General features: G+C 44.6%; 5 protein-coding genes across 6 annotated transcripts; 3 read left to right on the top strand and 2 right to left on the bottom strand.

The window, feature by feature from the left end:
- Positions 1-1,823: 1,823 nt before the first annotated feature.
- LOC126910849 (NADH dehydrogenase [ubiquinone] iron-sulfur protein 3, mitochondrial) lies at positions 1,824-2,811 on the bottom strand. Its single transcript, XM_050694736.1, has one exon. The coding sequence runs from the start codon at positions 2,691-2,693 to the stop codon at positions 1,896-1,898; it is 798 nt and encodes a 265-aa protein (XP_050550693.1). The 5' UTR covers positions 2,694-2,811; the 3' UTR covers positions 1,824-1,895.
- A 134-nt stretch (positions 2,812-2,945) lies between these two features.
- Positions 2,946-11,654, top strand: LOC126910845 (uncharacterized). Of its 2 annotated transcripts, none has more exons than XM_050694731.1 (11): positions 2,946-3,265; positions 3,845-4,047; positions 4,254-4,360; positions 4,983-5,377; positions 6,166-6,277; positions 6,634-6,868; positions 7,710-7,900; positions 7,965-8,103; positions 8,527-8,751; positions 9,093-9,206; positions 9,773-11,654. In XM_050694731.1, the coding sequence occupies exons 2-11, from the start codon at positions 3,859-3,861 to the stop codon at positions 10,592-10,594; spliced, it is 2,529 nt and encodes an 842-aa protein (XP_050550688.1). In that variant the 5' UTR covers positions 2,946-3,265; positions 3,845-3,858; the 3' UTR covers positions 10,595-11,654. The 2 variants fall into 2 exon arrangements, with proteins under 2 accessions (XP_050550688.1, XP_050550689.1); XM_050694732.1 differs by lacking the exon at positions 2,946-3,265 and adding an exon at positions 3,272-3,636.
- A 1,493-nt stretch (positions 11,655-13,147) lies between these two features.
- Positions 13,148-17,383, top strand: LOC126910905 (uncharacterized). Its single transcript, XM_050695220.1, has 3 exons — positions 13,148-13,484; positions 13,555-13,734; positions 15,808-17,383. Exons 2-3 carry the CDS (start codon positions 13,612-13,614, stop codon positions 16,489-16,491), a joined length of 807 nt encoding a protein of 268 aa, XP_050551177.1. The 5' UTR covers positions 13,148-13,484; positions 13,555-13,611; the 3' UTR covers positions 16,492-17,383.
- A 1,087-nt stretch (positions 17,384-18,470) lies between these two features.
- Positions 18,471-19,941, bottom strand: LOC126910906 (uroporphyrinogen-III synthase-like). The gene has a single exon (XM_050695221.1). It carries the CDS (start codon positions 19,620-19,622, stop codon positions 18,876-18,878), a length of 747 nt encoding a protein of 248 aa, XP_050551178.1. The 5' UTR covers positions 19,623-19,941; the 3' UTR covers positions 18,471-18,875.
- Positions 19,942-20,122: 181 nt separating this feature from the next.
- Positions 20,123-21,422, top strand: LOC126910907 (uncharacterized). Its single transcript, XM_050695222.1, has 2 exons — positions 20,123-20,914; positions 21,129-21,422. The coding sequence occupies exons 1-2, from the start codon at positions 20,627-20,629 to the stop codon at positions 21,369-21,371; spliced, it is 531 nt and encodes a 176-aa protein (XP_050551179.1). The 5' UTR covers positions 20,123-20,626; the 3' UTR covers positions 21,372-21,422.
- Positions 21,423-21,949: the final 527 nt, after the last annotated feature.

Below are 21,949 nucleotides of genomic sequence, written 5' to 3'. Positions count from 1 at the left end.
CCGGATCAGGCATCAGCCCTACTGGCCCCATCTGTGGTGGTCTGATGGCCCTTTGAGGCGCGCGCGGAACGGTCTGGTTCTGTTCGGGTGGTGAGCTACGCTTGCTCGCCGTCTGCAGACCCGCACTTACGGTGGCCGGAGATTGTCTCGCGATCCCCGACGCCCGGAGTGTCTCTCGCGACGGGGCGTGAGGAGGTTTGTTCTCTCACGCGCCCCGCCTCCTCCTTAGCTAGCATGACTGCTTCGCAGAAGGAGGAGACTGCATCCCAGTCCCCCTCGCTCCGCACCATGGCTTTACCAATGCCGGACGCGAGAGATCACCGTCGCCGACCACATCCCTGAGGACACGGCGGTGCTCAGCCCATGCAGGGCACACCGCGACCGTATGCTCTACCGTATCCTCCGGGCGGTCCTCGCAGTGATGACACCCGGGCGTTTCCTCCCGCCCAATCAGAAACAGGAACCTACCGAAACTCCCATGTCCGGTAAGCACCTGGGTCAGGCGGTAGGTGACGCCGTGGCGCCTCTCAAGCCACTCCTCAAAGAGGGGACTTACCGCTGCAATGACAGCGAGCCCAGCCCTCGGTTGCGACAGTCGTTGCTGCCATTCGGCCATGAGATCGCGCCGGAGCTCATCCCGCCACGCACTTATCTGGCGCGGCAATGGAGTTTCGCCCCGGCGACGCGCGTCGGCGCGCAAACTGAAGACGCGCGCGAGCACCTTCGCCTCCAAATCCCGTGGATGAGCTTAAAACAACAACAACAACAATTAAAAGGGTCTGCCTTTGCGAAAGCCTATAGTGTCTAGAAATGTTTTGTTTTTCTTTTCGTTGCCTTACGTGTATTGTGCAATGGTATATATTATTGATTGTTTTTTGTTTTTATTTTACCAATTTTATAGTGATGTCTTTTTTATGTTTTTCTTAATTTTATTTCAATTTTATTTTTATAATTCTATTTTGTGTGTGTTAATGTAATTGCGCCCAGCGCGCGATGGAGAGAGCTATGCTCGGAGTATCTTTGCGCGACAAAATCCGAAATATGGAAATTCGCCAAAGAACAAGAGTTACAGACATAGCTCTCAAAATATGCAGGCTGAAGTGGCAATGGGCAGGCCACGTCGCTCGGAGGACTGATGGCCGCTGGGCCAGGAAGGTGACTGAGTGGCGACCGCGGACCGGAAGACGCAGCGTGGGCAGACCTCCCACTAGGTGGACCGACGACATCGTCAGAGTGGCGGGGAGCCAGTGGATGCAGGTGGCGGCTTGTCGTTCTACGTGGAGGACCAAGGGGGAGGCCTTTGTTCAGCAGTGGACGTCTCTCGGCTGATGATGATGATGATGATAATTTAATTGGTTTCTTAAACCGTGTTAACATATTAACAATAAATAAATAAATGGCGGTAGTCCGGCAAGGAGGTTAGCCGCCTCTCCGGAGATCGTGCGATATCCACGGATCACCCGAATGGCCATGACCCTCTGGGACGTGATTCAAGCCATGCTAGAGGCTCATATTCATGAGCAGCATTCCGCGACACACGACGCGGCGATTGTCGCGGAATGCTGCTGAAACTAGTGGAATTCCTCGTCAAACAAATACGTGAGTAAGCCGATAACATAATAATTATTATAATATTTGCCAAGCTCTTTCCTTAGATATTCATAAGGGTATATAATTTCATATTTGTAGGCTTGATCATTTGAAATATTGATTAGTATGGAATCTACTACTAAGCTACTTCTCCTTGGCCTTCAATTAGTGTTGATATGTCAGTGAACATAGGGGTACATCTGAAAGTAGTGCTAAAAAATAAATACAATAAATCAAGTTACATGATTTTAGGTTCTTTAATTACATGAATTTGACAATCATACTATTTCCTCTAAGTAATAAAATTATTGTTTCGCCTTTTCATCAGCAGGATTGACTACTTCTTCTGAAGCAGGGTTGCTGCGGAAATTAGGGAACTGTTCCCATGGGGCACTTAACTCAAAACGCCTAAACTCTTGAGCCAATTCCAAAGGCTCTACTACCACGCGTTTCTGTTCATCATCATAACGAACTTCCACATAGCCACTTAATGGAAAATCTTTCCTAAATGGATGACCCTCAAATCCATAGTCAGTCAAAATTCTCCTCAAATCAGGATGGTTAGCAAAGAATACTCCATACATGTCCCAGATCTCCCTTTCGTACCAGTTTGCAGCTTTGAAGACGTCATTGGCTGAATCGACAGGAGTCAGTTCATCAGTGTATGTCTTGACTCTAATTCTGGCGTTGTACCGCAGAGATAGTAAGTTGTAAATGATCTCAAACCTGTTGGGTCGGTTAGGTACATCCATACCAGCAATGTCCACAAGATTGGTAAATTGTGCGCTGTGGTTATCCTTTAAAAACTGCAAGACAGGAATAACACCTTCAGGGGGGATAAGAACTTCCAATTCGTTCCCAGCTGTTAGTTGGACCTTTTGTACGTATTTCGGCAAACATTCAGCGACGTATTTGCCGAAGTCAATTAGATGAAGTTTTTGTAGAGGATCAACTTTGGCCACAGTAGGCCGCGTTTCTGCCTGAGGGCCAGCCTGATCGGCTTTTGTAGCAATTCGCACAATTACTGGAGTCTTCACATTGTTCAAAATGTTGCGTCCCCAACATACAGTAGCACCGACGGTGCGTTTAAGTAAAAATGACATCTCGTTCGATAATATTTTCAAAATAAACTTACGTAATGAAATTCGATAAATTCAATGCGACCCACACCACTTGCACCAAAACAAGATTAATGACATCTGTCAGTTTTACGAACTGTTGTATGACACTCTTTTCTTGCCTGACACCTGACACTGCCTTTGCTCCGTAGGATTCTCAGTTTACATCTCTACGGCATAAACCTTGTCTATGGGCGCACCTGTCAACCTCTGTCAGTGTCAAACTCAACACTACCTCGACGACTCAATCACGCAACTGTCAAATGACTTATGTGACAGATAAGTAAATACTCACATGCATAAGTAATCTCGTAACTCTCGCAATTATTTTCTATTTTTTGAATTAATGTATATATATAAATATAAACAACAACCAAATTTGCGAGGGACAAGGGCTGAGCAAGCCTGTTGATTGACAAATTGACAGTGAAATCTGAATGAACAGCTTTTAGTAGTAAATTCATTGAAGCACTAACGAAGAAATTGAATTGAACCGACAGACAGTGGACAAAACTATGTTATAGCTATGGAGACAGTATATTGATGAACGAGATCTGGTGCGTGTTTGTAGCGGCGGTCATCTTTTTTAAGTGTAGCAGTTTGATTCGAAAACTACGATTACAGTAGTTGTATACGCTTTATTAACACATGTTCTCAGTTTTTCAATTTTATTAAAGTCTTTAAAATCGTATCTCCGTCAGAACTAGATCAAGTTTTTTATATTACTGATGTAAAGAAATTTTGAACGAATATGAAATAACTATTATATTTTACTGTTCCTGCTAAAATTAAACATAATTTGCATTATCCAATTGCTGGGCGGAAGCATTTTTCCAAATGAATAATTAAGGGAATAAAATACTTTAAAAGTAGTTATTATTTACTAGCTTGGGCCCGCAACTTCTTGTACATAGGATATTGACTTTAGGTAGATTTTTTTGATCTGATTTCCTAATAAAATTACACCCTTAATATTACCTAAAAAGTTGCATTTAAATCTGTTTTTATTTCCAGATATGAGTAGAGTACTGTTCAAACAGTTTAATATAGTTTTATTGCTTTTTATTATAACTTTCATGACATATAAAAGTACAGTTTGATTCAAGTTGCTTTTAACAAAAATATAATTATTGCAGATCATATTTGTAAAATGGATGATGAAATAAAACAATTGAAGTCCCTGTTGCGGTCTCTGGTGGTGTCGAGCCCAACGCAGATGGATGTGCGCAGTTTGCTCCGTGACTACCGCAACATGGTTGGCGAGCCTATTCCGATTGCTAAGTTTGGACACAAGGACCCTGTCGCTTTCTTAAGAGAACGATGCAATGATTCCTTTCTGGTGAGCATTACTACCTATATCAAATTTTAAAGTTTTTAATTTCTATGTTATTATTAATATTTTGTTTGGTTTAATTACAGTCAATCATTTGAACTATCACAATTTTCTGAATGAATGTATGTATGTTATATATATGTATAATAAATATGTGTGAAGTGTCACATCACTCACAATAACATACCTAAATTACCTGTGGTTTGTTTTAGTTTACAGGTCCATCATCAAATCCAGTACTCACTCTGATTGTGCCAGACACATTAAAACACATTGATCAGTTTGTGCAGAGACAGAAAGTACCATCCACTTCAAAATTGTAAGTAACAAGCTTTGTATATGAGTACTAGCTAATGATGATCTATTCTAATATATTTATTATTTTCGTGTTGTAGTTCCGTGGAGGTAAAAAAAAATATCTCACTCTGGTTATAACCATACAGTATCCGTGCCCGTGAGGTTTACTTAAAAACCAATCACCACCTCATTTACCCTTTAACTTCTGTGTCACATATATGCCACTGCCACACGTATTTCCGTGTTCCGTGTTGCTCATGTCGTATTACTGCGACAGAGAACATGTTGATTGTTTCCTTCTCTTCACACGATTGCTCCTCCTAGAGAGAGCTGTAGGCACGCACCGGTTGAGCCCGTGTTGTCCAGAATTTCGTAATTTTATAAAACCTGTAATTTTTTCAACCAAAACCAAACATCTCAGAAACTAGCAACTTTCGGACCGAAGACCTCAGGGCTAATTTTGTAGGAACTTTATTGTATTATCACCTCATGAATACGTCGGATTACAAGTCACCCTGTATAAAATTTTATGTTGATTTTTATCCATTATTATTATATTGATTGTTTACATTTAGGCTTAAGTATTTTTTTTTAATCTGTTTAAAGCTATATGTATCAATAATTGTACATTTTTATTTTGGCAGTAAATCAAAAAGAAGAAGTGTGCCAGAAGCTGCAGTAGCTGTACCAAAAGATAATATATTTAAATCATTCGTATCGAGAAATTCATCCGCTCCCGCACCTGCAGCAGTGCCCGCACCCGTACCCACCCACGCACCCGCGCCCGTACCCGCACCCGCACCTTCGGCAGTACCCGCGGCCGCACCGACAGTGCGCGCGCGCACTGCGCCCGCACGTGGCAGTACAGACCCCGAGACCAATCGCAACAACACGGTGACCAGTAATGACGTCCAGAATTTCTTGAAGAAGCGCATACCGCAGTACATCGACCTCCAAGCTATTGACGACGGTACAGATGGAACAGGATCGCTCGCACTTGACGATGATGAACTGGATTCTGGGAGACACACCTCGTCTAGTGAGTTGCTTTGAAATTCATGTTTGTGTTTGCGTTCATACACGCCATCTCGGCCGGAGTTAGATCAAGCGCTGTCAACGGGAATAATATATTTTATTTCTTGTATACCTTCACGACTTGTATGTAGAGGCGCCCACAATGCCACATCATGGCACATACTCAGCATATCACATTTCACCAGTTATGTAATTAGTCCTACGTAGAAGGGCTTGGCCCGGCCCCAGTGACAAGTTACCGAAGAACCAAAAACACCTAAGTCAAATCATTTATTTCTATTAATCCTTAATTGGTCACATCAAATTGAATTTTCCATCAGTCTGTCTGTCAGTGAAGCTAGGTGCTCATACCCAAGTGTAACTTCAAATGGAGAAGGATGAGCAAGAAACTCCATTGTTACTCTTTACAAAAAAATGTATTTTTAGATCTTTCTGATACTTTATTTGATCCTTTTACCTTTACCAATGATGAAGGCACCATACATTGGGGTCTTTATCTTATTCTATACTAATATTATAAAGCTGAAGACTTTGTTTGTTTGTTTGAACGCGCTAATCTCCGGAACTACTGGTCCGATTTGAATAATTCGTTTTGTGTTGGGTAGTGCATTTATCGAGGAAGGCTATAGGCTATAAAACATCACGCTAGGACCAATAGGAGCCGAGTAGAGCGGATGAAACCGCGCGGAAGCAACTAGTTTTTTACATTATTATAATAGAAAGTAAAACTTTTGTAAAAATAGTAAGAAAATTGGTATCGCCAAAATTGCCAAGAATGATTGTTCTCTCCAGGCAGCGCCAGTACGAAGGCTCGGCAGTTGGAGGAGCTGAAGGCGGAGATAATGGAGCTGATCTCGGCGGCGCCCGGCGGCGTCTGGTGCACCGACCTCATCCGGCTCTACAGGTACTCTACCAGCCCACCGCTTCACTCCCAATATCTAATCATTTCTTAAGATAAAAGGCCGGCAACGCACCTGCGACTCCTCTGTGGTTGCGGGTGTCCATGAGCGGCGCTGATCGCTTACCATCAGGTGACTCGTCGGCTCATTTGCCAACTATTCCATTAAAAAACCAAAGTGTGTTTTGTTAATTTTTAACCGACTACAAAAAATCATAGGGTAATGGAAGAAGGTAGGAAGGCTTTTGGCCAGCAGTGGGACGGCCATGGCTGGAAATAAATAAATAGATAGTACGATATAAAAAAAATGTAATATCTACTTGCGCCGACTATAATTATAAAACGCGAATGTATCGTGGCAGGGAGCGCTTCGGGCGCGAGCTGAACTTCAAGCGGTTCGGGTACAACAGCATCCTCAGCGTGGCGTACTCGCTGGAGCCGCGCGTGGCCATCGCGCGCCCCGACCCCACCGGCGACTGGCTGCTGCAGGACCGCGCCCGCGCCCCCGCGCCCCGCGCGCGCCCCCAGCCGCGCGCGCCGCCCGCGCCCCCTGCGCCCGCGCCCGACCCCGACGACGCGCTGCCCGGCATCGACTTTGTAAGCATCCCAATAACACTGCACTGGCGACAACGGACATCTACTTGTACCAGGCACTACATGTCTGTTTTACTACTGAGGCCAAAGTAAAATAACAATAAAATGTTTATTTGCTGTTCAAAGCCAGATTACTAAGTAAATCTTAACATGAAAATAAAAGCCTGTGTTTCAGGTTGAAAATGTGCTGACGTATCTTCTGTAATATAAAAATAAGTCGGGTTTTTCATTCTGACTCTATAACCCAAGAACCGACTTCCACGGTTTTGCAGGAAAAATTCCAGAAAAAAGCAAGAAAACGGAAAATCATTAGTGGCGAAATGGAGTTCATCTGCTAGTTTACATTATAATACAAACGTCTATGTCAAGTTGTCAACTATAGTTAAATTAATCGAGGGCAGCCGCCTTCCGCTGCCTTCCATAGTTAAAGTACTTGGGGCTATAAACACTGAATTCTTTATTTAGGCATGTTTTGACACTGACATTGAAGTGCAAGCGATGTCATTCTTTTCTTTTGATAGTAAAATTATTAGTACCGAAGCTAGTAGTAGTAGTAGTGGTAGTAGATGAACAAATGAAGGAGTGTCCGGGGTCGGCCGAGGTCAATATACAATGAGATGGGATTGAATAGCGTCCGTATTCTTAATCGTACTCACCGATTTACCAAAGTATAACATATTCGTGACATTGCGACGTTGGCGACACGCCGCGCTATGTGATACGCTGACATGACCGTTACATGCAGCATATTATTTCATCGGCCTACTTAGAGCAAACAAGAAGGCGACTGGTTTAGCGGCGACCGTTACTGTATCGATGGTATGATTGTGTCGTTGGGCCGCAGGACCCCGACGTGTTCCCGGAGGACTGCGTGAGCTTCTGCGACAGCATCCCGCCGCTGGCGCTGGACGACTGCGTGCCCGGCGCCATGCTCGAGGTCATCGTGGGCGAGGTGTACTCGCCCTCGCACTTCTGGCTCATCCGGCTCGGCCAGAACTACAACATCGCCATGGAGGACATGATGGACGACATGACGTGAGTAGCGGGGCGGGGGCTCGGCGGCCCGTGAGTGGCGGGCTGTACAATGTGTGGTCCGCAGGCGCTACTACAACGGGCCGGGCGCGGCGCGGGCGCTGGCGCGGGGCGCCGTGCGCGTGGGCCACTACTGCAGCTCGCTCTACGAGAACGACTGGCATCGCTCGCTCATCGTCAAGATCCTGGACAGCGACACCGTCAAGGTAACGTCCTAGCCGCCCTTTTACACCAAATGAACATTTATTGATTTGCTCGCGTGACAATTGATTATGCAACACTTTCAACCCCTATTTAATCTCAACAGTCCCAGTCGTCCGCAGTGTGGCCGACGGCCTGTGGACGAGCGGGAATTACTAAGTTTTACTCTCTCGTATACAATTCTAGTGACATACTTATTATATTGTTTTTGCTTCGTTATATACATAGATAGACAATAGTTTTAGCGAGATGGATTTTTTGTCAGTCTCTTGTGGGATCGCAAGGCGGTTACTTTGTCTAAGGTCGTGGCACGTCATGCAAGCACCGTAACGGCACCGCGCCATCCAGCTGTTAACATTTAGAAAATAAAATCGGGAATGAACCCGCCACACGCATAATGCTGGAAATATGTACATCGGCGTGCGCAGGTGCGGCACGTGGACTACGGCACGGTGGACACGGTGCGCGTGGCGGCGCTGCGGCCGCTGCGGCGCTGCTGGGCGCGGCTGCCGGCGCAGGCCGTGCGCGCGCGCCTGGCCGCCGTCCGGCCCTGCAGCGCCGGCCGCCGCTGGCCGCCGCCCGCCGCCCGGCACTTCCTCGGCCTCGTGCAGGACGCGCGCTTCGTGGCCAACGTCGTGGCGCGGGACCTGCAGGTAAATCACCGCATTGTTATCGAAACGTGAGCGCGTTTGGTGCCCTGCTCGGTTGCTTTATTACAGCCGGCTAGTCAGAACGCACTCTCGGTTCTATGACTTTAAAGCAAACTAATGGTACTGAATGTGTAGCATCGGTTTACTTTATCGCCATCGAAACTTTCCACGCTTAGCCCTCCGATCGGTCAGTTGACCCCCGGAACGGCCAATCAGAGCTCCGAACATCATAAACGTGTCGATCGCGTTAATTAAAATAAGCATTGCAAGCTAATTCGCACGAAAGCGGCGCCTCGGTGTCCGCGTCCCCCCGAGGCGCGCCCCTCATGTCCGGCGTGTCGCAGGAGGAGCTGCTGGAGGTGCTGCTGATAGACACGCGCGCGGAGGACGACCGCTGCGTCAGCGCCGCGCTCGTGCGCGCCGGCCACGCCGACCCGCGCGCCGACTCCGCGCTGCGGGTGAGTGCCAGCCTCAGCGACCTGTCCGCGTCCGACGCCGCGCCGCCGCGCCGCCTGCGCACCTGGGACGCGGAGCGCGAGCCCCCGGCCGCCCCCCGGACGCGCCCCCGGCCGCACCCCTGGCTGCGCCCCCGGCCGCGCCCCCGGCCGCGCCCCGCCTGCTGCGGCTGCTGGAGCTGCGGCGCCTGCACGCGCAGCCGGCGGCCGCCAGCCCGCGCCGCCACCGCCTGGCGCCCGTCTGAGTCTGACCGGTTCCGGATTTTTGTCCTATTTCATTCTACGCGTTTGACGTGACGTCTTTATTGTAACATTAGTAAAAAAAAGTTGGTGTATTTCCTAGTCTTCCTTCGATCGATGAACAATAATCGGACATAATAATACCTATATTATATTGTAATTATTGTACCCGTTGTCGCTCCCCGGATCGCCAAGTTGCGTTACAAGTGTTCGTCTGAGAACTGCTGCGCTCGAACCTCGGGGAAGGGTTCGGTATCGGAGTCCGTCGAACGCGTCCTCGAGATTCGCGCTCAGTATTGTAATGCGCTCATGTGCCCGCGTGCTTGCAGACGGCGGAATGCTACCTGTACCCGAGGTTCGAGGCGCTGGAAAACGCCGATACGCCCAATCTGGCCGAGATCTGCGCGTACCTGCACGACGGCATCGCGCTCGACTACGTGGAGGCCTACCGCCGCCACGTGCCCATGTGCCTGCCGCCGCTCGCGCCCGCCCCCGCCCGCGCCCCCGCCCGCCCCGCCCCGCGCCCCGCTGCTCCCGTGAGCGCCGCGGCCCCGCGTTCTGAACCACCGCTCCCGCGCTCTGTACCACCATCGTCCCCGCCCGCCCTGTCCCCGCCTACCATGTCCCCGCCCGCCACGTCCCCGCCTGCAGCGCCCGCAGTCGCGTCGGCGTGCGCACCTGTACCGCCCTCCTCCCCCCCTCCGTCCCCGGTACGGCTCCCTACAGCGACACCCACGCCCCCGCCTGCTTCGGCCTCGGTTTCTCCGCCAACTGCGTCGCCGTCGGTGCTGAGTACTGGCATCCCACTACTGTGGCCCGGGCCCGGTCCGGTGCCGCCGCCTGGGTACGGCTGGGGCGCGGGCGCGGGCGGCGGGGGCGCGGTGCTGAGCGTGGCGGAGTGCGCCACGTACAGCCGCCTGGCGAGTGTTAACCCGGAGGCGGCACGCTGGTACATGGCGGGCGCGCTAGGCCGCGCGCTGGCCGCCCCACTGGCCGCGCCCCCGCCTGGCCCGTGGGGCGCACCCCCGCTCGCGCCGTGGGGCGCGGCCTGGGCCCCGCGGCCGCCCGCGGCCTGGCGTGGGCCTGCGCCCGCGGCGTGGTCCGCGCCGCCGCTGTCGTTGCTGGGGCCGCCGCCCGGCTTCGGGGCCTAGCGGCCTGCCAGCTCGCGACTACCTCGACGACGGCTTGTTGTACTGTTATGTTCCGTCAGCGAACTTGTTACTTTAGTGTTATAAGAAGACAGTAGTATAGCAATTGATATTATCGTAAGTGCTATTGTGATATTACCCTCTGTTTGTTGTGAAGAAAGCTATGTATAAAGCGATGTCGATACAATCATTGGCAAACGTACGACGAGCGCTGGTGTGGTGACTGCTAACTATAGTTTTCTCTCGCCTGCCACCGATCGCGTAATACGTTTGCTGTTGGAATACATACGTGTGCTTGTATGTGAAATGATGTTATTGACATTAATTTGCTTGACTGGTAATGTTTGATTACCTTTGTTATAAGTATAAACAGCTCCAGTGCGTCAATAAGCTATTTGTCGATAGATTACAATGATGACAATTGTAATCCCAAATAAGAAGCCATCTTTGACGTCGTCAACTAACTACGAACGTTCACGTAGAAAAAATATCGAAATCATATTTATAATTATTTTTCTTTACTTGTACAGCACTCTCTAATAAGCATACAATTTGTTTTCATACTATGAAAACGTATTTAATTAAATAGACGAAGTAATCAGTATGAATGTTCCGTCAGCCCGCCATTATAATACCACATCATTTGTTGGCATTGAAATAACTACAGCAGTCACCTGGCAGTTGTTCGTTTTGAAACTATTCGTAAAAATAATATTTAGAGTACATGGAAAAGTAATGAAACTTTAAATATACGCTGTTTGTACAATGCCTGCTTAGTGTCTGAAAGTTCAGGCTTCTTGTTTTATCCACAACGAAGTTATAGGCTGTTTCAAGGAGCGAATATAAAAAGTGGCCGACTCTACGTATTTACCACTTATAGTGGGTAATTTTAATAATTTTCAAAGTTGGCTTCTTATTTTGGGACGAAGACTAAATAGAATTTTGTGATTGTTTCTATGAAAGATGAATCAGTCTAGTTATTAATTAAAACAATGTTAAAAGAAAACATTTGTAAACATATTTTTGCTATTAAATAGTTTGTCTTTACATCCTATTTATACAAGTTGATCGTGTTTCTTTATTTGTTCCCTAATAGTGTCCATTGATCGACGTATTTATGACATGTTGCAAAGAAAACCATTTATTTATTGAGACACTAGAGTATACATAAGACCCAGCGACCAGCCGCCGACATACAAACAGTTATCTAGAATCGTGTTGCGTACAGGGTTCGAGCCCCTGTCATCCGGAAAGGACGCACTCCACAATCCGTCCTACTCTTACACCATAACCCTGTGGTTCCGTCACTATTGCACAACTTTGGATAGTGAGCCCACTGTGTTCATATACGAGTCCCAAAGCTCCTTCAGTGAGTGTTTACCAGGTTCCATATTCTAGTAAAAATTTCTCACAGTACCAATTATGAAAGACAAATACACCTGGTGTTTGAGTCACTGTGAACCAGTGAGGAGTTCCCTTAGGAATCATACTACTCGATCATCGGTCTCCCAATGACAATCATATCCCATCTAAGTGTAAGTAGGTACTCATCGATACAAATAATTCAAACCCAAACACGCGGCCATTGCTGTAAATCATCGAGGAGTTCCCTCGACATCGACATGAAATGATGATCATCAAACGCTACTGATAGGAAATTGGAAATCGGATAGATTTTTGAAATTGTTAGCATAAACGTAATATGTGCTCATAAATTTGAGGGTTCCCTCGATATTTCTGGGATTATGTGTGTCTAGGGAAGAACACGCTTTACAAGTTTCCCTATACTTATCTCTTTGCTTTACAAGTAGGAAAGATATTAAGGTTCCTAAAACTATTTTTCGTCAAAATCAATTGTTCCATGTTTTAATGAGTGTCCAAAAAAGATGCTGTAGATTTCAATCGAAACTTTCAACGAAAATTGGTTTGAATGAGATATCATTATTCGTTTTTTAAGAAAATGTATAATTTTCTAAAAACTCATATTATAACTTTGTCGTTTATACAAACACTATGTAAAACCAAGTTATTTTTATACAACGCACTATAATAACTTTTATACTAAGTCATCTACTTGCTGCTACGGAACCCTTCATGGGCGAATCCGACACACACTTAGCCGGTTTTTATGGGAGCTCTGCCCGCTGCCGCCTAATAAACCTCGGCGTGATCGGTGTACATAATTTAAAAAAGCAACAAATACATACCGGCCGGCCGAATTAAGAACCTCTTCCTTTTTGGGAAGTCGGCTAAAGCGGTCAGTTTTTTGAGCTACTGTTGCAAAAATGTGGCAAGCTGATTGAAACAAAACATTTTGATTCTTATTTTTTTTACTTTACTAATTTTGTTATATAATAATTACAATATTTTTTTTTACTTTCTAGTTCGGTATATAATATTTCTTTAAAAATATTTTTATTTCTTGTGTGAGTAACATAGAAGATCTCACTTTAGTCTATAGGGTTTTCTGCCTACCATTAGTAGTGTTTTCAAAGAGAACAATAAGTTTTATTTTAGTACTTTTGGTACAGTTATTATTTTTGGTTGGTTGGTAAATATTTCTTACAAAATACATTGTTACTAGGTATTGGTGTTTTAACTTTTAATCAAAATATGACATGTATAATTATTTGTATTAATTGTACTGGTGGTAACACTGTCCTTCACAACTTATGGCAATGCAATGCTTTCTATCTAATGCTTGCTTGACGAACTCTGCGAACGCAATGAAATGACGGAAAGAAAAAAAAATATGATAACAAACATGGCGGACCATGGAGCGTCACTGGATTTTGTTTATTAGGTCGACGTTGTTGTAATAAAGGATTTCACGCCTTCGGATGATGTGGTCACATACAAGAGGACGGAGCCTCAATGTTAACGTGCGGAAAAGGTTTGTAACATATATTGCGTTGAGTATACAGAAGTAAGAGTGAGTGGAACGTGATGGTGAGCGTGGTTAGTGGTTACAGAAAGTGCCGAGGCGAAGGCGCTCGGCGGTAGGCGACTCGCCGGGTGATATGCAAGCGGCGCCGGCGCGCTACGTGTCAGTGAGCGAACTTTACTCGACGGACGAAGTGGAGCTGCTGCTGGACGAGATACGAGAGCTGGAGCCTACAAGCTGTCGCGGCGAAGACGTGCAGGTATATACAAATGTTACCAGGTAACCAGTTGTGATCTTCTTTTTTACCGACCGCTTCTACTTGCTTGATCGTCAAAAAGTCTTATTTATCATGGTATTCGCTTTTTCTTACAATGGCACTTTAGACTGATCGCATTCTATTATTTATTACCCCTCAAACCCATAATGTTGTTCAGATTGCCAAATTGCCGCGGTATCTTTCATATAGTTTTATTTTGCATTAAACTTGGACTTGGTCGGTGAATATTGTGTCATATGTTTCTGTTCCTTCGAACTCCTTTTATTCATAATAATGTCAGTGAATTCAAGTGTGTTCGGATAAATGTAAATTACCCCAAAATAATTGATTTTCCAAGCTTTAATTTTAAACTTCACTAACTAAGTAAGTCACAAACAAAAAAACTTTTTGTTTAGGTACCTATTAGGTATGTGCATTGTGTCATTGCATAAACCTCTGTGGCTTGGGCAATTATATCGAATAACTAAATATTTAGTAACTTTGTCTTTTATTGTTGCATGCATTTTCCTAAATTTGAATTAGAAGATAAATATTGATATTTAAAAATTATAGACGCATCCTATTGATATGATTACTTTATTTGAGAGAACAGAGAGTAAAGTTCCCTAAGAAAAGGAGGATCCTCTGACCAGGCGAGGTGATCATGCCTGGCGGGCTTTCTGCCCAACTGTTGTTTGTTGGGATTTTCTATCCATGTTTATTTGCATGTAAACTTCACATGTGATGTAGGATTTTATGATATTATCTGTTGATTTGCTCTTCAATAGTCTGTGTGACTTCTGTAATGTGTCGCCACAATATCTTAATTAATGTGAAAAATATTGTAGTAAGTAATCTATTTATTTGTATAATCTAAATGTATACACACATTACACAGTATTCCAATGTTAAATTGCATTGGTGGGTATACAATTAATGTAAAAGTATAATCCTCATGTTTACAAGTATCAAGTCCAGACCAGCCCATTAGTCATTATAATGAAACAAGTAAGGCCTACATAACAAATATTATAACATATTTATGGGCCAGTTGTTAAATAAATGAGCAATTGCAGATAAATAAATTAAATTTGAATAAAGCTTTAATAGGGATGATGACTGGGTCAAAAATAAATTATTACAAATTTTCAATAAAATAAAATATTCAAAAATAATTACACTGATTCATAAATTTGATGAACTATATAATTTTCGATATTTTCTAGCTAAATTTCTAGAAATAAGTCTGCTATTTAACATCAAAAACTTATGATGTCAATAGAGTATTTCATACAAAGTTCATAGAAAATATCGTTTTTGATGTTTCGAAAAAAGTATTGAATTTGATTAGTAGGAAACATGCCTATTAAAAAAAAGTGTTATTCAACTTTATTCTAAAATTATTGCATGGTCATTAAGATGTACTTAAAATGGATCTGTCATCAGTGTGGGGGTGAAATTCCAATTATTAAATTTGACTCACTTTTGAACTTCACATTCGGTCAAGGTAAATAATAACCATTTAAAACAGCTTACTTAGATAGAAATAATCAGTCATTTATTCATGGGCAGGTTCATAAAATTTTATTGAATTTCGGAAAAAAGGGAAATGGCAGTCTGTTCGATTTAGTTTAATAGACAAGTTATAGTATTCAGCTATAGATATTGCCAATTGCCATTTGGAGACAATTGGTCAAATAGCTTACTATGAGTCGCCTGTGATGATGACTATATTATATACTGATGATTATGAGGCACTAGAATGGATCGAAAACAGTAATAATTTTAAATGTTTTATACAAATAATAATTATCACTTTCTAAAAGTGGATATGCAATATTTTTATTAATTGCTAGATGCTGTATCTACTGTATGTTAGCAGTAGCTTGTGTCAGCAGTTTCGATCAAGTTGACCCGACAGATAATATAGATACTAGCGCAGCCTGTGCTTATTTGTTTATCATGTTTTTATTCATTCCATTCCCATTCCATTTATAAGACTTTTGTTCCTGGATTTGATCGTAGTGTGCAAATGTGGTGCTGTGTACTAAACGAATATTACGGGTGTGGGAGCAGGACTTCGAGATAGCGGGCAGCGGGTGCGGTGCGGGCGCGGGCGGGCGCTCGCCGGCCGGCACCGAGCTCACCGAGCGCAGCTGGGACTCGCACGCCCAGTACCGCCGCGCGCCGCCGCCGCGCCCGCGCGCGCTCGCGCCGCTCTACTGCCGCCTGCGCCACCTGCTCACGCCGCGCGGCGCCGCGTCGCTGCTGCTGCTGGTCTGCTGCGGCGGCGCGTGCTGCTGCGTGTGGGCGGGCGCGGGCCGCGGCGCGCGCCTGCCGCTGGGCGCGCGCGTGCGCGTGCTGCTGCTGGGCGCGCTGTCGTCGCTGCTGCTGCACGCGGCGCTGCTGGCGCTGCACGTGTCGCGCCTGCACCGCCTGCTGCCGCTGGCCTGGGACTCGGTGGGCGCCGCCACGAGCGCGTGGAGCGCGGGGTCGCTGGCGCTGGGCGGCGCGCTCACGCTGCACGCCGTGCTGGCGGCGCCCGAGTACCGCTGGGCGCCGGCGCCGCTGGCGCGCCTGCTGCTGGCGGCCGCGGCGCTGGCGCTGAGCGGGGCGCTGGTGGCGCTGGCGCTGGCGCTGGGCGGCGCGCGCGGCTGGCTGCGGCGGCGCGCGGCGGGGGCGCCGGGCGCCACGTACCGCGCGGTGCCGGCGGCGCCGGGCGCGGCGGTGGCGTCGACGTCGCGCGACGACCCCTTATAGTGAAGGCCGCCCGCCACCGACTTCTAGGCGGCCCGTTTTATAGTTTTGTACGCCGGCCGCTCCTGTCGGGCCGGCCTCGTCTCTTTATGATTTCTGCAAGTCTGATTTTTATTCTAGTCAGCTCTAGATTTAGCGATGGATCATTTGTATATTTAACGAGCGACGACGGTTCCTCGATTAGTTTTTGCACAAATACTTAGTGAGTCTAGTCGTGTTTTGTACCGATGTCTGGTTCCTGAAGTTCGCGTCGGTTATTTATTATTATCATTTACTCTTCGTCCACTGCATATTGTTTATTGAAATTTTGTATGTATAAGCCATTTATTCAAATATAAAATCATATAATAAAGTGTACACGGAATATATTCGAAGGGTTAATTGTAAGCGAAGTATTTATTATTGCGTTACTAGTCATAATATAATTGTTGTCAATACGACGCGTACGTCGTATCTTTATTTCCTCGTAAGCTTGTAATGGATCAGATGGTTTGCATGATAATATTATAATACTGTTCGTATCTAGTAAGCGTACATTATAGTTAGTGTTAAGAGAAGTTGGACATGTAATACGAGTTATGAATAGAAGAGTTTTATACTGTCCGATGTGTGGTCTCCCGCGAGCTTACTTCCCCCGCAGCGTGGCCACGTGGCCCGAGCGCACCTCTGTTACGGTTTTCGATTAATATTCCTTTGTATGTCTTATACATATCACATGTAAGTATTGTTTGTCCCGTTGTGGGTGGCGACGCGCCCGCTTGGTGCGCCAGCCACTCGGAACTCACTCGGCCGTTTGTTTAACGAGAACATGTGACAGGTGACCTCGATCTAATTATGTACGACTCATTTTTACTTTAAAGATTTTAATGATAATAATTATATGGTTTTATACAAATATTTGTGTTTCTTTAACTCTAAGCCCATAAGAAAATATAACTTACTTGCCCTATTACCTATACCTAGATAGGTCAGGTTATCTTTATTTACTAAGTATATCTACATAGGTTTAATATATTTTTGTTTAGTACCTACTTGTAGCTTACATCAGAATAAACATAAAGAGCTTATAATTTGATGAGATCCCAGGGAAATCAAGAGCCCCCCCAAGTGCTCTCAACAAAGTCAGTTAAAAATACAACTTTGGTGTCTTCAAGTCCTCATTGAACAGATTTCTCATATGTTAGGGAAGCGTGCGTAGCGAAGCACGCATCATCGCTTACCACCAGGTGATTAAAACTACTACGATGTACAACAGAACTTTCCCACATTGCCGATTTGCACATGGAAACTACCTCACCTACACTAGCAAGTAGTTGCCCCGTCCGCGTCCCTGCTTCGCATGAGTATTCTTCAACTTCTGGTAGGTAAGTAATAAGTTAAAAATCAGCAGATGTAAGTCGGTACATATTTCCTCATTTTCAAGATAATTATAAAATTGTTCTTTTAATTGACTTTAATATAAGAACTTCTTATTAAAAATCAAAGAATCGTGCGCTGCGGCGTGATGTAGGAGAAAATGATAATTTATTTTAAAACTAGCCTTTGCCAGCAACTTCGCCCGCCTTCCCGTGGGATAATCTTATGTATTATTCCAGACCATAATCTAACCCTTGTTCCGAAGTTCATGCCAATCACTTCAGTCATTCTGACGTGATTGAGTAACAAACACACAAAAACAGGCATATTTCAGGTATCATTTTTAGGAGTATGTAATACCCCAAGCAAATAAATAATGACATCTGTGACAACCGCATTCGAATCGGATCAGTTTCATCATGACAAAAACAATGTACAACACATTTTTGAGTTCTACGTCGATGTAGTACACACTCCGCTAATTATTTATAAGACTACAAAAAAGAAGAAGGTTCCTTTTGACCTGTATGTATGTGTGTATGTTCGTGCGCGATTATCCCACGATTTACTGAACCGATTTTGATGTGGTAGTGTAGATATATTAACCAACATAAAAAAAAGTTAAAGTCTGTTTTATGAATATAGTTAACTGAAATTTATTTAAATATAATTTATGTACAGAATTTTCATTTTTACAGTTTTATAATGTGTAAAAATAATAAAAGAAAAGATTAAGAGTTGTTAGTAGCTAGTTTGTTTCAGAGAGAGAAGAGGAGGTATGTATTGTAAAGTAGGTACCAAATAAGACACTCCAAAAAAAAAAAACAAACATATAGGCTTTATGCCATTACATGCTAATATGTCTTTTTCGATTACATTTGATTGTGTTAGTGCTAACACAATTTTAATATTGAGAAATGAATAAATGTAGGTAGTTATTCAAAATAAGAAATTTTACAGAATTGGCTTAGTATTCAGGGTACAAAGTAATATTTTTCAATTTGTGGTCTTATTGTAAACCAAAACATTCATCAGCTACTCTGTGCATTTGCAAAATATTTTTGTACAGACTCTACCAGGCTGTCCGCCCTTGGCTTCTCTGCAATCCCAGCCACTTCAACCCCAAGGTTCTCAATCTTGTATGCAGTGGAGTTGCCAATGGCAAAGTGGGGCAACTCAGACAGAACATTGCTGAAGGTCTGCAGCTGGCGGTAGATGTACTCGCAGCCCGATGGACTGAAGAATACCATGCAGCATGGACTGTCTGCCCTGTTAAGCTCCATCAGATCTGTCCTTAGATTTTTGTTTTCTGTAGTTTCATACACCGTAAGTGCATCTATTGAGATGCTAGATGACTGTAAAATTGTGGGCAGTACCTCAGATCTCAGGTTGCCACATGGAAATAAAAACCTTGAGTTAGCAGGATTATCTTGAACAATCAGTTTAGCTAGATTTTCAGCATTTCCTGAAGACATACCCAATGCTTCTAACCCAAGCAGCAACTTAATTTTATGACAACTAGTTTCACCTATTGTGTAAACCTTTTTCGTGTTCCATATCACAAACCGCGTTGGATCCCAGCATTTGGAGACTGCTTCAATGGCTCTCGGACTTGTGAATACAATGCCTGTGTAATCCTGCAGCAGTTTCTCACTCAATTCTTGTTTACAGGTGAACTCGAACTGCAGTGGCTCCACGAACACGGTCCTGTAGTTACGCTCGAGGAATGCTTTCACATAGTCTTCCGACTCACTCTTGAATAATACTACTTTCTTCATGGTTGAATGGATAAAAATATTTATAAAATTTGTAAATCACCTTCACATAACTATTGACCCTGATTAAAGTACAATAACTTTGAATATACTCATAGCAATAAATGAGAAAACAAGTTCGAAGGTAGGTTGGTTGAAATTAAAAGAAAATACCTAGTTACCCTAGATTTATTAGATACAGGCAAAATTTTTTCTTCTACAATAATTGTATATTATTTAGTAGTTGTAACTAGTATTAGCAGATAGCTATAAGGGCTCCTTTTTCAAATAAATTATTAGGTAAATGAAACCGATCAAACATACGGATAAATAAAACGATTTTGTATCAAATCAACAACTTCAAATGTCACTGTCACTGTCATATCATATGTCATTTCACTGTCAACTTTTACTTTGAGTTAGGTTGAAGCAAAGAGTATAATAAGTATAGGGGGGTTGAACCTACGTAACTTTTAGTTTTACTCGGTTGCCAATCCAGAAGACATTAAATACCCTTTTGTTTTGTTTTGCTGCAGTATAATTATCATATTATTACCGTAATATTTGTTTTTGTACTTAGCTGGTGACTTAGTGTAGGTTGCAGTTCAGTCTCAGAAAGTTTTAAGGATGCTACTGCCCATCCGTTAAAAATCATCGTAAATTCATGTAAATCTTCAGAGTGCTGTAATTAGTATCGCCAACTTAGTTCGCCAAAAATTTTGGTGACTTTAGTAGTTAAACGTTACCTCGTCTGACTATTTGTTTTTCCAGTTCCAGTTTTGTATGTTCGTGATAGTAATTATTTAGGTACTTTATACGTTTAGTTACTTCATCATTAGGTATTTAGGTAAAAAGTCGGATGTCCTGTAAATCATGAAGAAAAAAAATTTGAATGTGTCAGAAACTAATAATAACAGAACTGTAAATAAATTGTTAGCAACAATAAAACACAAATGTACGGGCAATTTTATGTTGATAATTCTGTGCAGTGATCTTTGGTTACCGTGGTGGACGGATGTTGGCTACAAATGGCACTCAGCGGTTGTTCGAGCGGACTGGTGGTGACGGCGGTGGTGGCGCTGCTGCTGCTGCCGGCGCAGTACTACGTGCCCGATCTGTACACCGGCGTCGAGGCCCCTCTCGCCGCGTCCGACCAGCTCGACTCGCCCGCCGCGGCCTTCGGGTGGCTCGATCTAGCGTTCGTTCACTTGCCGCCGCTTGATCTCTTCGTCACAGTCTCATTGTTGGTGTTAGGAATGTTAACATACCTGTGTGAGTGGATACAGAGGAAGCTGATGGAAAGAAGAATTGTAAAGGTGGGTGCCATCGTTAAAGTTTGCCAAATAGGTACGAGTAACAGAACACAAGAAAGCTAGTTTCGGGGGTATTATGAAGTACCTAACGAATTAGCAAACGTCAGCGATTCATTTGGTGTACCTACTTGTAATATAATAGAGGACTAGGTCTACCCGTAAGGTGGTAGAGTAAGGTAGACACCCTGTTTAGTCGCACGTACGTGTCGCGTTGCAGCTGAACCAGTACCTGGGCGCGAGCGTGGAGCGGCTGCGCGCGTGGGATGCGCAGCAGGAGCAGCTGGAGGTGACGCTGAAGATGGTGCAGAACGCGACGTCCGAGTACAACCTGCTGCTGTACCTGCTGCTGCGCCAGCACCGCTGCCTCGCCGCGCACACCGGCCCGCCCTCCAACTGCTTCTTCGACAAAGGCCTCGAGGAAGATCTCACTTTTTTAAGAAATCCCACGCTCGACGCGTAGTGCGTGCCACCACGCGTTTATTATTTAATAATTATAGTGTTGACTTGTTTACATTGTCGTTTTATTCTGTAGGGAGGTACTTTTTTGCTTAATACTGGCTCCATTAATACTTGCTTCTGCCAGCGACTGTGCAGGTAAATGTAAAGATAACAGTGTACGGTCTCGTACAATAGTGTGGCGAGCCCGTTCAGTCAGAATGTGAAGGATCTCGGCTTACATACTGACAACACACGGAGCTGGCGTACACAGGATACTAGTGTTTGCCAGAAGGTGACTGGCCGTTGCGGGCGACTTAAAAAATTCCTTCCGTCTGCTACTAAGGAACGGCTTGTGCAGACCTTGACTTTTCCCATCACTGATTACGCTGATGTGTGCTACTACGACCTGAATGCAGATCTAATCAATGCTTACTTACCATTCTTCCGCCAAAAATTAATTAAAATTCACATTGTGGCGAATTTCAATTTTAAAACCCTTAGGCCTCTTGTACATACACGGTTTTTCAACCGTAGGGTGTGTTAGCCGCTCAGTTGAAAAAAGGGCGAGACATCGGCAAAGTGCGGCTCAGTAGCGTTTTA

Source organism: Spodoptera frugiperda, chromosome 7 (assembly GCF_023101765.2).
Source record: "Spodoptera frugiperda isolate SF20-4 chromosome 7, AGI-APGP_CSIRO_Sfru_2.0, whole genome shotgun sequence".
Taxonomy (NCBI): domain Eukaryota; kingdom Metazoa; phylum Arthropoda; class Insecta; order Lepidoptera; family Noctuidae; genus Spodoptera; species Spodoptera frugiperda.
The sequence above is the reverse complement of the archived record's forward strand: the minus strand, read 5'-3'. Positions and strand labels throughout refer to the sequence as shown.

What these genes read in the sequence shown, in the direction of transcription:
- LOC126910849 (XM_050694736.1), bottom strand. Translation starts at nt 2,693, where the DNA reads ATGTCATTTTTACTTAAACGCACCGTCGGTGCTACTGTATGTTGGGGA.
- LOC126910845 (XM_050694731.1), top strand. Translation starts at nt 3,859, where the DNA reads ATGGATGATGAAATAAAACAATTGAAGTCCCTGTTGCGGTCTCTGGTG. An exon ending in GATGCAATGATTCCTTTCTG is followed by an intron (nt 4,048 to 4,253) that starts GTGAGCATTACT and finishes GGTTTGTTTTAG; the next exon opens with TTTACAGGTCCATCATCAAA. An exon ending in GACCTCATCCGGCTCTACAG is followed by an intron (nt 6,278 to 6,633) that starts GTACTCTACCAG and finishes GTATCGTGGCAG; the next exon opens with GGAGCGCTTCGGGCGCGAGC.
- LOC126910905 (XM_050695220.1), top strand. Translation starts at nt 13,612, where the DNA reads ATGCAAGCGGCGCCGGCGCGCTACGTGTCAGTGAGCGAACTTTACTCG. An exon ending in GTCGCGGCGAAGACGTGCAG is followed by an intron (nt 13,735 to 15,807) that starts GTATATACAAAT and finishes GTGTGGGAGCAG; the next exon opens with GACTTCGAGATAGCGGGCAG.
- LOC126910906 (XM_050695221.1), bottom strand. Translation starts at nt 19,622, where the DNA reads ATGAAGAAAGTAGTATTATTCAAGAGTGAGTCGGAAGACTATGTGAAA.
- LOC126910907 (XM_050695222.1), top strand. Translation starts at nt 20,627, where the DNA reads ATGGCACTCAGCGGTTGTTCGAGCGGACTGGTGGTGACGGCGGTGGTG. An exon ending in TGGAAAGAAGAATTGTAAAG is followed by an intron (nt 20,915 to 21,128) that starts GTGGGTGCCATC and finishes GTCGCGTTGCAG; the next exon opens with CTGAACCAGTACCTGGGCGC.